Source organism: Setaria italica, chromosome V, assembly GCF_000263155.2.
Source record: "Setaria italica strain Yugu1 chromosome V, Setaria_italica_v2.0, whole genome shotgun sequence".
NCBI lineage: Eukaryota > Viridiplantae > Streptophyta > Magnoliopsida > Poales > Poaceae > Setaria > Setaria italica.
In genome coordinates this window covers 36,596,300-36,611,770 of record NC_028454.1, presented here as the reverse complement: position 1 = coordinate 36,611,770, position 15,471 = coordinate 36,596,300, and the positions used below count along the sequence as shown (strand labels likewise).

At 44.5% G+C, this 15,471-nt stretch overlaps 2 protein-coding genes and 1 non-coding gene across 3 annotated transcripts; 2 read left to right on the top strand and 1 right to left on the bottom strand.

Annotated features, from left to right (window-relative positions):
- Positions 1-890: 890 nt before the first annotated feature.
- On the bottom strand, positions 891-963 carry TRNAK-CUU. Its single transcript has one exon. It is a non-coding gene; the product is annotated as a tRNA-Lys (tRNA).
- A 101-nt stretch (positions 964-1,064) lies between these two features.
- Positions 1,065-7,380, top strand: LOC101761505 (golgin-84). The gene is made up of 21 exons (XM_004969869.2): positions 1,065-1,224; positions 1,523-1,603; positions 1,691-1,740; positions 1,836-2,450; positions 2,562-2,624; positions 2,718-2,795; positions 2,903-3,106; positions 4,125-4,181; positions 4,265-4,339; positions 4,427-4,498; positions 5,019-5,081; positions 5,178-5,276; positions 5,483-5,560; positions 5,733-5,801; positions 5,948-5,995; positions 6,081-6,176; positions 6,275-6,351; positions 6,507-6,552; positions 6,656-6,754; positions 6,845-6,889; positions 6,997-7,380. Exons 1-21 carry the CDS (start codon positions 1,197-1,199, stop codon positions 7,063-7,065), a joined length of 2,112 nt encoding a protein of 703 aa, XP_004969926.1. The 5' UTR covers positions 1,065-1,196; the 3' UTR covers positions 7,066-7,380.
- Positions 7,381-9,531: 2,151 nt separating this feature from the next.
- LOC101760429 (casein kinase 1-like protein HD16) lies at positions 9,532-15,435 on the top strand. Its single transcript, XM_022826830.1, has 16 exons — positions 9,532-10,107; positions 10,355-10,468; positions 10,577-10,650; positions 10,760-10,829; positions 10,920-10,975; positions 11,050-11,121; positions 11,221-11,315; positions 11,440-11,506; positions 12,028-12,157; positions 12,241-12,459; positions 12,539-12,681; positions 12,787-12,961; positions 14,285-14,375; positions 14,462-14,619; positions 14,712-14,900; positions 14,981-15,435. Exons 1-16 carry the CDS (start codon positions 9,790-9,792, stop codon positions 15,038-15,040), a joined length of 2,031 nt encoding a protein of 676 aa, XP_022682565.1. The 5' UTR covers positions 9,532-9,789; the 3' UTR covers positions 15,041-15,435.
- The last annotated feature ends 36 nt before the right edge of the window (positions 15,436-15,471 follow it).

Sequence of the window (15,471 nt, the reverse complement as noted above, 5' to 3'; positions counted from 1 at the left end):
TTTCCCTCTCCCTCCAGCAAGCTGCAGCGCCGCCACCCCCAATCCCTGCCCATGCCCTTCCTCTCCGTGCCATTCGTGAGCTCCTCCCCCGCCGGCATGGACTGCCACACATGGCGTGCGGAGGTGAAGCCGTTGAGGAGGAGTGGCAGCGGCAAGATGGAAGAGACGGCAGCGGCAAGAGGGAAGAGAGAGATAGTGAGAGAGGAGCAATAAATGGGCCAGACACTCGTGATGTGGTAAAAAAAGTGTACACCTGCAAAACCACGTGAGAAACCAGGTTGAAATTGTCAAGGGGGGTAGTTTGTCTGGTTTAGAGAGTTGGAGGGTGTATGATTCCTTGTTTTTGACTTGGGGGGTGTTTCTCAGACTGGGCGATTACATCAGGAGGGTAAACTGGACTTCTCTCTTTTAGCGCCCATGTAAGCTTTGGGCCTCATATATCAAGAAGCCTAGACAATCCCCTGTTCGTCAGGCCTTGAAGCTGGTGGGGCTGAGACTGCTTGAGCTCTTGGGCTGGAAACCTGAACCTGACAGCCTAACATCTGCCAAAAATTAAAATAAGATTAGAGTTTACAACGAGGTACATATTACATACCCACTGATAATCAGAGGCCTTCCAATGACAAGGTTACAAATCAAGATGGTAAAGCAGAAAACGAGCCTCAGCAAGAGACAGTACGCTTGCTTCCACTTCAACATCCGCGAGATTACTCATTAACCATGCTTCCCAGGATGCCAATAGGTAGGGCATGATGGTTTAAACCATGCCTATTTTGAGTAAAAGGGTCAAGGGAAAAGAATACAAAATGAGAAACCAGCAAGTTAAAGAACGAAGAAGAGCAGTAGAGTACTCAGGAAACAGGACGACGAAAAATGAAAATAAAAATGAACGCCCACCGTGGGGCTCGAACCCACGACCACAAGGTTAAGAGCCTTGCGCTCTACCGACTGAGCTAGACGGGCTTGGATGCATATGGTGTAGTAAAATGTTATATAATAGTAGATATTACAGCGACCGGGTTGGTCCGACTGACTCCGACCCTTTCCCCCGCCACGCTACCAACCATAGCGACAGTGCGACACCTCACACCTTAGAACCCCACTGCCGCGGCCGGAGATCTCACACCAGCCAACTCATCAAGCTCGCTCGCCGTCGCACTGCGCCACCGGCGGGGGTCCGGCAGCTCTCTCCCGCCATGGCCTCCTGGCTCAAGGTCGCCGAAGGTACGCACCCCTCGACCTCCCTCGCCCTCTCTCGCCGCGCCCCCCCAGATCCACCCCTCCCCGCCGGCGAAGATCTGCCGCACACCCTCCCCCATCCCACAACTCTCGTACTCTCCCAGCGCTGATTACCCCGTGAGGCTAGGATTGCCTCGTTACGATCTAGCCTTAATAGTACGCTCTGTTTGATCACTCTGGTGCGCCAATTGCAACAAACTGAAACCCATCACTGTCTCATTGCCTGCTTGATTACGCTGTAAATGTTTGAATGGAATTTAAAAGTTGTGTTCATTTGCAATAGACTTGCTCGAAGTCGTCGACCGGAGGGCCAAGATCGTGGCAACTGAGTTGTCGGATGAGCAGTCTACCTCTCAACCTTCAGGTAGCGTGCCTCCTTGGTTTGCACGGAGCACATTCAGCTATTTGGTAGGTGGTCTAATCTGTATCTATCTAATGTTTGTTTGTGAAGGATCGAATAGCCAGGAAGTGCAAGCGAAGAAGGGAAAGCCGAGGGAGAAGGTCACTACTTAATACCCTTCCTGAGCATACCTTGTTTCTTTACATATTGCACATTAGAGCCACTGTTCACTCTTTGCTGTGAATTTATATTGCAGGGTCCACTGAAGCTCACTTCTGCTGCTCAGAGGGAAAGGAAGAGTAGGCAACCGCCACGAGAGCGGATGAAGATCGAGAAGATCAGGCCTTCAGCACCAGCAGATTCGTCGAGTGTTGATGCCAGTGCTAGTGAACCTGTAATTGCTCCAATTGATGTTAAGGAAATGAATATTGAGGGTACATTGGAGAAAGGAGAGAAGGTTACTAATGATCTCAAGACTGATGGGGCTGGGACTGTTGCTGATACCGTGGTTGAAGTCCAGCCAATGGAGGTAAACTCTGAGGACGCAGCTCCCGCTGCAGATGTTGTTGCACATTCCAGGAATTCAGAGATTGCTGTCGAGAGCTCTTCATCAGTTCTAGATGAAAAAAGTGAGTCGAGCAGTAGTAACCAGACTGCTGAGATTGGTCCAGTGGTTAATTTGGAGGAGAGAGACTCGGATGTGGCTGTTGTCCAGGACAGGAATGTGTCTGAATTGTCAAATACAGAGGGTACTGTCAAACTGCAAGAATCAAAGAAAGAGAATGTTTCAGATTCACCAGAAAGCATAGAAAATCAACAAGGACAGAAATCGGATTCAGTTTCCGTCAAAGAACAAGACCAACTTGAGGAGGTATGTTGCAGGAAATTGGAATCACAATGACCAAAATGTTCTGATTGATATGTGAATACGTTCACCTGTTCCTTTCCCACAATACAGTTTTGTTCTGTTAATCTTTGGCAGGCTCAGGGATTGTTAAAAAGTGCTGTTAAGACTGGTCAATCAAAAGAAGCTAGGTTAGCTCGGGTAAGGATAAGCATAAGCTCAGTTGCCTCACTATGTAATCTACGTTGACTAGATATATATTAAGTTGTTTGTTTGTTTTCAACTTGCCGATAGGTTTGTGCTGGACTTTCATCCCGCCTCCAGGAGTATAAGTCTGAAAATGCACAACTGGAGGAACTTCTTGTTCAAGAGGTCTAATTGCTCACACACCTTATTATGACTTAATTTTCCTTTTATCTCCACTTGATTGCATGCTAGTTTCTTCTTCTAATATAGATCAATGTTATACAACATGCCAGAGAGAGAAATCTAGCTCGTATGAGGCTCACATAAAGCAACTACAGCAAGAAATATCAATGTCCAGGGTAGAAGGTTCAAGAGCCGAGTCAAATATGTTTGATGCTTTGACTGCAAAAAATGCAGAGATTGAATCTCTTGTCAAATCATTGGACTCTTGGAAGAAAAGAGCAGCAGCTTCAGAAGAGAAGCTAGCTTCTTTAGAGGTTTCATCTTACATTACTCTCTTTCGTTATGTCTTCTATAAGCATACTATTGCTAGTATCTAAGGCCTAAGGGAACTAGATAGTAGCTTATCATCCTACCATGTATATGCTTCCGTAAATACTTTTAGCACACTTGTGTCATTAATATTTTTTATTGGTTGACATGTGCTGGTAATTGGTAAAGAGGTTACCCTCTGAGATTTGATATCCTAGAGCTAAATGTACATTTTTTAGTTGTTCGTCTTTATAGTATGGTTGCTTTGACATCTGTGCTCTTCATTTTGGAATACTGAAGTAGTGCACATACAACATTTTTTCACGTGCATGTTTGTGGCCCAAAGTAGCAAAGATTTGACATGTGAATCTGGGTACTTTTGCATTCATTCAAAAGGCTCCAAAACATGTGGTTTATATACTTGGCGCTTTATTAACATTCGATATTACATTCCCAAATTCTCTAGATGATTTTAACTTAAAAGACCTGTGATGATATGTAAAATGTTCTCCCTAGTATTACTCTTGTTGTCAAGAGTTGCATATGTGGTTCACTCGTGTTTCACCATGGTATGTTTCTGTGTTTCTCAAGCATCAATATTCAGTTATTCACAGACCCTTTACAATGGTCTATTTAATGGACTTTTGAGCTTACAGTCTGAATTATAATCCCTGGCTGAGTGCCTGTACCCTAATTGAGAACAGGAATTATAAACCTCGAATTGTCTTCTAGACTACTATTGCTCGAGTCTGAAATGTGTATCGATTACAATTTGTATCTGGTGTCATTGGAAATGTTGGACTAGTTCTCAGAAAATAGTACCACTTTGTTATTACGCGATGCTGCTTCCTTTATGCTTATCATATCACTTTTGGGTTTAGACTGAAGCAATATAACTGTATGAATACCTACGGGCATTTTTTATTTTATGCCTCAATTAGTGACGATTAATATGATTTAATAGATGTATATTGATCTAAAAAAACAAATTGTTTAATACAATCCTGTTGTCTGTTGAACCAGGAAGATATGGATGGTCTCAAGAGGAACCGTGAACTTACTGAAACCAGGGTCATCCAGGTTAGTAAGGCATTGATGGTTTCTGCCACAGTCCCCGTGATGTTGATCAGATACATAACCTCCAAACACACTGTTTAATTTAGGCTTTACGGGAGGAACTTGCTACTACAGAGCGTAGGGCTGAAGAAGAGCGTATTGCACATAATGCCACAAAGATGGTAATTTGTCCATGTTAGTCTATTCAGAACTTTATATTCGCCATAGTTTCTTTTGTTATATTCCAGTCACTTGCTGTTACAATACAGGCAGCTGTTGAGAGAGAAGTAGAATTAGAACATCGGGCTGTCGAGGCTTCAAATGCTCTTGCTAGAATCCAGGTAATGTTACAAGGTATACCTATAATCATAGTCTATGTTGGAAGGATTTGAAATTTATTTAGCCAACTTTTCGGATATGATCAGATACTAGCACCTTGTGGCTAAGCAAATCTTTGTTTCTTGTTAAGCTCGTATGTCATATTTATGCACAATGAGACGATGAAAGGTCATCTATTACAACCTGTTCTGTTAATCTTCAATGACTTATAAGATAAAATTTCTTGTGCATGCTTTCCTGTTCAGGTACTATTTTGTTTAGTTTTCTTATGCTATATTTGTAAGCTTGGCTGTGGTTGTTTTTTGAACTATAGAAACATGATTTACACATTTAGATTTATGAGGTTTAAACTTGAAGCATCAACATGAGTATGATGAGAAATGTAACCTCGGTAAAAGGGATGATGCATGCAGATCTCAGTGTTAATGCTGCTACCTAATTTTACTAACTTGTGACATATACTTCTTTTAATATAATTGATGATCCTCTAATACTGATCTTAATTGTTTTGTTGTCATCCAGAGAGCCGCTGACCAAAGCTCATCAAGAGCACTGGAATTGGAGCACAAGGTGGCTGTGCTTGAGGTAAATTCCTTTCCACCTTGTGTTTTGTATATGACAATTATGGCGCTATGAGCTGTTTTGCTATCCTATTTACTGATGATATTCTGGTTATTTTAGGTTGAATGTGCTTCGCTGCAACAAGAACTTCAGGAGATGGAAGCTCGTAATCGCCGTGCGCAGAAAAAGCCTTCTGAAGAAGCTAATCAAGTTCTTCAGGTGAAAATAGAAGCATCTTTTTTTTCCAGGACTTAAATTTTGGTGGTACTTCATGAATTTGATGTGGAATGCCCCTTCTTGCACAAGTTGTTGAGATCAGGGTCCTACTGATTCTAAGAATAACCCCCACTCGCTGGCGCATGTATTGCTTTGGAAAGAAGTAAAAATGTTATATAATGGTGTATCTTTTACTGTTGTGGAAACAGATGCAGGCATGGCAGGAAGAAGTTGAGCGTGCACGCCAAAGCCAACGAGAGGCTGAGGCAAAGATATCGTCATTGGAGGTCGTAATTTCATAAGCTAGTATTTCGTTCAGTCTTTTGTTGTAATGCTGGATGTGCATGCTTTGGTTTTTTAAGTTGTAGCTAGGACTCTAAAAGTTTATTTGATATAAACTGATCAGATTTGTTATGGATATTGTTTTCTATTTGCACATTGCACATTTTCTTGATGCAGGCTGAGTTACAGAAGATGAGAGTTGAAATGGCTGGAATGAGAAGAGACGCAGAGCATTATTCCAGACAGGTGAAATAGTTGTTACTTTCCTGGATCCTAATCTAAGTCATTCGGATTTAGGTTATTAAATATCTTAATATCTTATTGAGCCAATACCCCTTTCTTATTGCCATACCATAGTAGCACTTATTTTTGTGGATGTTTCTTGTTTATAGGAGCATGTTGAGCTAGAGAAGAGATATCGTGAGCTAACTGACTTGCTGGTATGCGACCTGTCTTTTCTTCTATATATCCTTGGACTTTCAACAATTGAGAGGTAATTTGATTCTGTATGCATCCTGTTTCCAGTACCACAAACAAACACAATTGGAATCCATGGCCAGCGAAAAAGCTGCATTAGAGTTCCAACTGGAGAAATCATTGAAACAATTTCATGAAGTGCAGGTTGATAATCTCTCCTCTTGCTGTTGCCGTTTTCCCCTACCAATTTACTATATTCTTATATTGTTGCCATTATGTTATCAACGCCCACCATTTGATAGATTGAAGCAGAAAGGAGTAAATCAACTCGTAGATCCGCATCGTCATGGGAAGAAGATAGTGATATTAAGGCATTAGAGTATGTTAACTGTTTCACTTCTTACAATACATGAAAATTGTGTTTTATGTTATCATTCTTGTATATCATGATAATTGATGATATCCAGCATTAAATGTATCCGCCTATTTGCAATTTCTAGTACAATCTTAGACAACTAACTATGCGTATTGTAGGCCTCTTCCTCTTCATCATCGACACATGGCAACAGCAAATCAGCAGGTATATATGGCCTGTGCGAATCTGAAGGTCGACACCCTTTCAAAATGATGGGAAATGAACCATTAAGATTCACGCCGTTTTCTGTGCATCTCTTTTGTTCCAGTTACAAAAGGCTGCAAAGCTTCTAGATACAGGAGCTGTCCGTGCAACAAGATTTTTGTGGCGACATCCTGTTGCTCGAGTCAGCCTGCTATTCTATCTGGCAAGAACAACACAACTTCAGCTTCCTGTATGTTTGCATTGTTATCAGATTAAGATTGCTTACTAACTAAATATGTTACGCCTGCACCAGGTGTTTGTGCATTTGTTCTTGATGCACTTGCTGCACCGACTTCAGGTACTCAACCATGCTGTCACAATCTCATCCTGGGTGTTTCGGGCTAGATTGATGCGCATGGGAATTGCTAACCGGATTTTGTTGCTCAATGTTTTTGAATGTTACAGGACTTTGCATCCAGAGAAGGAACATCAGGCATGGGTGATCTGGCTCTTGCCAATGGGAACCTGCCATAGACTCTGTGACCTTCCTATTTCCTGCCTATCCAGGCAATGCTCCCTGCCACACGGTTGAGTTTCCCTGGTTGGACTTGGATGCAGCATTAACCCCCCACATTTCAATTTTGTTTTTTTTAAATTTCTCTACCCCCATTCCATCTTTTGTAAAGTAGTAGTATTCGTTGTTTGGCCATGGGCTATATAATCCATTCTTTTACACTTTTAACATTGGTGATTCTGAAAGAGTATGTACTGTACCAGCTTGTATGCATTACCTTGACATAAAATATACCACACAGCCCACTTGAGCCAATTCCTGGACTCTCGAGCAAACTGTTGAATAGGTCCCTGTTCTGACTTCTGAACGCAGACATTTCACTCAGAGATCATGTTGAAGTTCCTGGCTAACTGTATTCTGAATGAGCCTGAGCCCTGTGGTTGTAGAATGGAATAGCAGTGCATTATTTTGCGAGAGCTCAGTTGGTGCGCAGCGACGTGATTCAAATCACGGGGCCAGGGGATGTGCCGCGCTGTGCATTGCTGGGTGCGCAGAACTTGCAAATATACCGGTTGGTAGGAGGGCGTTGGGCACGCGTCCCTTCCGGCTGGTCCCAGGCTGCGCACCGACACCGCGTCGGTAGCGAGGTGGCATACTGGCATGTGAGGACCGATCGAGGAGACAGAGCTTGGAACAGTGTGGCTAGTGACACCACTACAGCTTGGGACTTGGGTTAGGACGTGGGCAGAGGTGGTTTGGACGACCAGGGCAGACGGTCGTCGTCGTCGCTAGTAGCACGGGACGGGATGGCATCCATCCAGCGGTAGAAGTAGTAGAAGGAGGCCGTTTCCTGCCTGCCCCTTTTCCGATTCGCGCTCCCAAATAAGCCCATCCGTCGGCGGCGCGCCATCGCGGCGCGCGCGGTGGCGGGCGCGTCCTTCGGTGACCGCGCGAAGCAGGGCGCAAAAGGAAATGAATACGCCGAGGCGGCGGAAACAATCCGCCGCGCGGGTCGCGCTGCGCTTGTGTCAGTAATCCAAAATTTCGGAACTCCCAGCACCAGCAGACCCCGCTCGGGGAAACAGGCGGCATTGGAAAAGAAGAAAAACGGAATTCCTTGGAATCTGCTCCTGCTGTGCGTACACGAGAGTTTGCCACAAATAACAAATAGTAACCTACTCCCTCCATTCCAAAATATTGTTCATTTTGATTTTTCCTAGATGCATAGCTTAGATATATATTATGTCTATACGTGGCAAAAGTTATGTACCTAAAAAAGTTAAAATGAATAGTAATTTAGGACGGATGGAGTATATCGACATTTTACTATGCTCCCACTGGTACTTGAACTTCACATTCTTATCCTGAAAACTTGGACCGAAGGTGCAATCCTTCTAATGTTTAGAGGTGTGGTGCTATTAATTATGATCATATTGTTGCGTATGATTCTGTGACTATTTGAGATACTGCTAGACAAGCCATTATGCTGATCTAGCATGTTCATTGCTTTTCTAGTAGTAACCTACTCATTGTTTTTTATTATATTAAAAGTTGTAAATTGCTGTTACTTTTATTACTTTTTGTTACATTGCTTGTACGCAAATATCTAATACAATTTAATATTATTTTACGACGCCATCTTCAGCACCACATGCGGATGGCGAAGTCGGACATATATAGTTATTGATGATGACTAATCACAATCCGACTTGGAGATGTTGTGGATATTGTAAACACATTATTGCATGTTGATCTTGTCTCTTTTGTCATTTTTTATCCCATCACTCATGCACAAACATCTATTGCGAACTAAATAGCTTTCATATCACTTTGTCGTTTACGATAAAATCCTGACGTAGCGACAAAATTGGATGTACCATTCAATGTTAATGTAGCGACTAAATCCTGATGTATGTTGGTGATTAATCAAAAGTCCTACTTGATGATGACGTGGAATATGGACTGCATTAAAAAAATTACTATTGTCATTTTATGACTTTTGTATCCCTTCCATTGATCAACGTCCTTCTAGAATCATATCTTCTCTAGCTAACATCATCTCTAGTGCCTTTCAACACCTCCCGTTCGTAATAACAAATTTCCAACCATTGCCAGTAGTGAAGAAAAGTGCACTCATCTTTCCCTTTTATGTTCCAATATTCCTTGACAAACAGCACTAATTGATAGAAGTTTGTGTGACGTTTTATTTATTGCTACTCTCATGTCTTCATGATGAACTGCCATTGTTTCTCATGTGACGGATAAACAGGAGGAGCCTAGCTTGCAAACCTTTCGGTGTAGCTTCTGGCGTTCTCGGAGCAAATGGCAGCCCATCACGCCGTCGCTTCTCATCACGACCTCCGTGTTTCCGCACACGGACTGATGCGGTGATGCCAGACGATGATACAAGCGGTCGCGCAGCGCACACAACAGTGGCAAATCCTTTCTCATAACGAACTCACTCCCCCTCTCGCGTCTCCAGCAGCCGGTGTTACATCAGCAGCAGCACCACCGCCCGCCCCCGCCCCCGCCTCCACCCCCATTCCCCATCCCCATCACATCACATCTGCCCCACACCAACCCGAACCCTAGCCAGCGTCCCGGTCGCGGTGCCAGCCACCGCGCGCCGCAGCGTCGGTTTCCCCCTTCTCAGCTTCGGAGCTTCTCCCCGAGATCGGCGGCGGAATCTCAGGAGGAGGTGGTGGGGGAGGCGGAGGCGGGGCCATGGGGCTCCATGGCTGAGGATGCCTGTGCTGCGTAGCGCGGCGCGAAGGGCCCGAGAGGCGCAGGGGAGTCCACCGGAGGCGGCGGCGGAAGCTCCGGAGGCGGCAGCACCGGCACCGGCGCCACCGCCGGCAGAGACGAGGCGGAGGGCGACGAGGGCCGCCGCGAGGGCGGAGGAGAGGGAGCGGGAGGAGATCAGGCCCGCGGAGGTCGTCGCGGGGGAAGGCGGCGGCGACGGAGACGAGGGGGAGCGTGGGATGGACGACCCGGACAGCGCGGCGCGTAGCGCCGACAAGCTGATAGCAGATGACGAGGGCAGCCCTCCGGTCCCCGACATGGTGAGTTGTTTGTACGATGTCTAATTATGCCTGCTGCGCGTGGATTCTGTTGAGCTCTGAGATGGTTCACCGAATCACCGTAGATGATTTTCCGAGAAATGAATTTTTGTTTCAGCTGGTAAAGCATCCGTTGGAGTGGGCAATCTGTTTTATGCTTTTCCTGGGCGTCACCTTGTAGTTTGCTTCCAATTGTTCGACTTCCTAATGATTTTGGTTTAATCTTTGCCTGTCTGTTCTATAAATACAGGTCCAGGTGGGCAATTCACCAAAGTATAGAGTCGACAGAAAGCTTGGGAAAGGAGGTTTTGGCCAAGTCTATGTTGGCCATCGCATGTCACCTACTGGTCCAGGTGCAGTTGAGGTAATAGAGGATTTTTTTTCCTTTTCTACCTATTGATTTGGGAAGCTTGCATCATGGGTAATGGGTTGTATTAGCACTGTGATTAAACTGACTTCTTTTCTGTCCTAGGTGGCGTTGAAGTTTGAGCATAGGACCAGTAAAGGATGTAACCATGCCCCTCCTTACGAGTGGGCGGTCTACAAGTAAGTGAATCTATGATCTTATGTTTTGGGTGCAAGAAGGTGTAAGGCTTTCTTGGATTCACTTAAGGCACAGGTAGCTGATCAGCTTTCATGGCTATTGCATGTTTAGTGCCGTTGGTGGCATTCATGGGGTTCCTCGAGTCCACTACAAAGGACGCCAAGGGGACTACTATGTTATGGTATGACACTTTGTCTGGATCCTTAGAGTATCAACTTCTTTCTTTCTGATCATTTCTAGATGCTAGTTAACTTGGTCTTAAAAAGTGCAGGTCATGGATATGCTTGGACCCAGTCTGTGGGATGTCTGGAATAATAACTCTCACACGTGAGTTGTAGTTTTGAGTCAACCATTGTTGTTGACTTTTAGGTTACCTATAACACCATTCATTTGTTACGCAGAATGTCAGTCGAGATGGTTGCTTGTATCGCTATTGAAGCTATCTCCATACTTGAGAAAATGCATTCAAAAGGGTTGGCACCACTAATTATTCTTTCCTTGTAGCTCCTTATTCTCCAGGAATTAGTTTCCTCGTCTGGCAAAGTTTTACTAAAAAATGTTTGCGATTTCAGGTATGTTCATGGGGATGTCAAACCAGAAAATTTCTTGCTAGGGACTCCTGGGACACCTGAAGAAAAGAAGCTCTTCCTTGTCGATCTTGGATTAGGTAAAGTCAATTTCTTGTTTATTGATCAGCCAACAGCTTGACAATGTTGTGAATTGAGCTGTTATAATGTAGACAACAGATAGGAGTGTGAATAATTTAGTATTCTTTTATCTTCTGATGGCAGCTACTAAGTGGAAGGACAGTTCGACAGGACTCCATGTTGATTACGATCAGCGACCTGATGTTTTCAGGTGACAATTAAACCTTTATGATAACATCACTTACGTTGACCCTAGCACTTAAATGATGACGTCAATTATACTGTCGCATTTCCTGTCCGGTTATGGTTTGCCGTTTCCCGAAAATCCTGGATCTAGCGCCATTACACCAGAAAATGACCACCCTTGTATTGGTTTTCAGTCAACCATTATTGTATTCCCATTTTGTATTCTCTCCGCGCATGCATCCGTGCATGTTTGTTTAACCTTATAGAATCACTACAGTTTTTACTCTTATTCAACAGCACCACCAGAACGAATTCATCTATCCCAGTCGCTACTGACCAAAAGGTCCTGATTGGCATGCCTGTTAATAACCGTGTAGTCACCAGACATGGAATCATTCATTTTAGTCTATTTTGAAATACCAAATAAAACATCCTGTCACAATAACCAGTAAACTCTGTGGTGCTTACGTCTCTCGTTGTTACGTATATCTGGATCAACTGAAGGGATATGCCAGTCTTATTGTTATGTTACTGCTGCTATTTCAGGGGAACAGTTCGCTATGCTAGTGTTCATGCACATCTTGGAAGAATAGGTAGCAGGAGGGATGATTTAGAATCTCTAGCATATACACTAGTCTTTCTTCTACGAGGACGTCTACCTTGGCAAGGTTATCAGGTAAACTGTTGGACCCCTTCAGTCCAATTGTATATATTTTCAGTGATGTACATGTGTACCTGATGTTTCTTTTGCATCTCCAGGGTGAAAACAAAGGCTTCCTTGTCTGCAAGAAGAAAATGGCCACCTCTCCAGAATCTCTCTGTTGCTTCTGCCCGCAACCCTTCAGGGAGTTTGTAGAGTATGTGGTCAACTTAAAGTTTGACGAGGAACCAAACTATGCAAAGTGTGTGTCACTTTTTGATAGTGTAGTGGGTCCAAATCCAGATATCAGACCAATTAACACTGATGGTGCTCAGAAGGTAAGCTCATGTTTTGCATCTGTCATTTCAAAAAACATTACTTCGATTGCATCTAATCTTGTTTGGAACTTCTCTAAAGCTTATACATCAAGTTGGCCAGAAGCGAGGCCGCTTATTGATAGAGGAAGAGGCAGATGAACAACCAAAGAAGAAGATCAGGATGGGAATGCCCGCAACACAGTGGATAAGTGTTTATAATGCCAGGCGGCCTATGAAACAAAGGTACACTCTCTTACAAGGCCCAAAATTTATTTAATGGTTAACATTAATCATGTGTCGTAATGGATGAGCAAAAGTAATGGAAAATATCCACTCTGAGTATTGCAGGTACCATTACAACGTTGCAGATTCAAGGCTTGTACAGCATATTGAAAAAGGGAATGAAGATGGCCTCTATATCAGTTGCATAACATCTTGCTCCAATCTCTGGGCTCTAATCATGGATGCTGGTACTGGTTTCACTTCTCAAGTTTATGAGCTTACGCCACATTTCCTTCACAAAGTGAGTGACCTGCACCTTGTTTCATTCTAGCTTGAAAGTTTTACAAAAGAGTAAAGTCCATTTTTAACCATTGAATTATTGCTTACGTTTGGTTTTGGTCATGAAACTCAAAAACTAGGAATCTTCGACCACCCAACTAACAAAACCATTCATATTTGACCATCAGACTGTTTTAGTTGGTGGTTTCGATAACGTGGATGACATGTGGCAGTGGGACCCACATGTCAGCTCCATCTTCTTCCTCCTTCCTCCCCCTCTCTCCCTCACCCAAATCCACCACCCGGACCACCCAATTCTTCGGCAGCCGGCCATCTCTTTGCATTGCCCTTTCCTCTCTCAGTCTGCCTCCTGCGCAGTTTGCCCGCCCTTTCTCAATTTGCCTGCACTCACGAGCCGCTGCCGCCCGGCCTCTGCACAGCCATGGCTGGCAGCGCAAAAGCAGATGGCCCCCCGCTGTTGGCCCAGCCGCACCTCCACAGCCCCTCGCAGGGCCTCTGCGACCGTACTGCCGCCGCCGCAAAGGAGAGCATGTGTGCGTGAAGCAAGTGGTGGTGGTGGGGATTAAGCTGCAGCTTGAATCAATGGGGAGAGAGAGAGAGAGAGTGGCTGGTGCTTAGTTTGGCTTGGAACCCCATCTGCAGTTGGCCAGTTGCTTTGCTCAGATCAATGGGAGAAGAGAGAGACAGGGGGGAGGGAGGGAGGGGGAGAGAGAGGGAGAGAGTTTGTGGATTTGGTGCTCGCTCGCTGCTGCTAGCTTGCTTGTTTGACGAGAGGAGCAGGAACAGGCAGTAGGCAGGAGGTGGCGCCGAGATATGGTGGGTGGGCAGTTGGGGACGGCAGCGGAGGCCGCCGGCCGTGGCATAAAGGTGCACGCTCTCGTGTCCCACGCTAGGTGGATCGGAAGCAGGGACTTGGAGCTGACGAGGACGTTGGCGCTCCTCTTGCTCAGTCACTCCTCGCTCCAAAGGGATGGCCAACTGCCGGTGAATTGGGTGGCCCGGGTGGTGGATTTGGGTGAGGGAGAGAGGGGAAGGGAGGAAGAAGATGAAACTGACATGTAGGTCCCACTGCCACATGTAGTCCACATCATCAAAACCACCAACTAAAACAGCTCGATGGTTAAATATGAATGGTTTTGTTAGATGGGTGGTCGAAGATTCCTGGTTTTTGAGTTTAATGGCCAAAACCAAATGCCAGTGATAATTCAATGGTCAAAAATGGACTTTACTCTTTACAAAATAACCACTTATTTGTCAGATAAGGTACTAAGTAAACTGTTCTCTCCATTGCAAAATCTGATGGTTGATTTATTTTGATATGAAGGAATGGATAATGGACCAATGGGAGAGGAACTACTATATAACTGCACTTGCTGGAGCAAACAATGGCAGCTCCCTAGTAGTGATGTCTAAAGGTAAAGTAGCTAAAGCCTGCAGTAGTAATGCCCCTTTCTGTCTTACTGCGGAAACATTCTTTTGACTATGTGGTAAATCTATCCAGGCACAGCGTATACACAGCAGTCCTACAAAGTTAGTGATACTTTCCCCTACAAATGGATAAACAAGAAGTGGCGAGATGGTTTCTATGTTACTTCCATGGCAACTGCTGGAAGTAGGTGGGCAGTTGTCATGTCTCGTAATGCAGGATTTTCTGATCAGGTAGCAGTTTTTTTCCCACTCCAACTGTCCCTCTTCCTTTGCATTTCTTTTTACACTTGTAATATATTTGTTTGTGTGCATTTAATTTTTAGGTTGTTGAACTGGACTTCTTGTATCCCAGTGAGGGAATTCATAAGAGGTGGGACAATGGTTACCGGATAACCGCGACTGCTGCAACTTGGGATCAGGCTGCATTTGTTTTAAGTGTGCCAAGGAGGCGGCCTACTGATGAAACCCAAGAGACATTGAGGACATCTGCATTCCCTAGTCAACATGTTAAGGTTAATGAGCATCCTGTATCTCATTCAGTAATTGCAACTCTCCATTGGTTCTGACAAACTGTACTCTTGTTTTGTTGCAGGAGAAATGGTCCAAGAATCTCTACCTAGCATCAGTATGCTATGGGCGTACTGTATCCTAGCAATCTTTCATGTGGTTTGGAGCCACTTTGTGCGGAGTCCTGTCAGCGTCATCTTCTGGTCTAGGTAGCTCAGTGTAGCAGCTCCTACGTGCTAATTCTGAAGGCGACTCAATGCTACCCTGGCTGTTGTGTTGAGAAGGCGTCTGCTCATCGTTCCTGATTATAGAATAGCGTGTACAGTAGTCAATTGTTTTTTAGTTCGTGTTAATCGTTAATTTAGTGGACTATTAGGCTTTGCCAGATATGTACACCTGACCAGTATGATTGAATCCCCGGTGTAGTTGTGTCAGGTCCTCAAAAGGTTCCTGCCATACTCTTATCATGAGGTATAGTTACCATGTTTGCCTTTTGCCATTTTGGCCGGTGATATCTTTCTAATTTCTCATGCTTTGCTACATGATTACTGCCGGGTAACTGAAAAATCTGGTGCG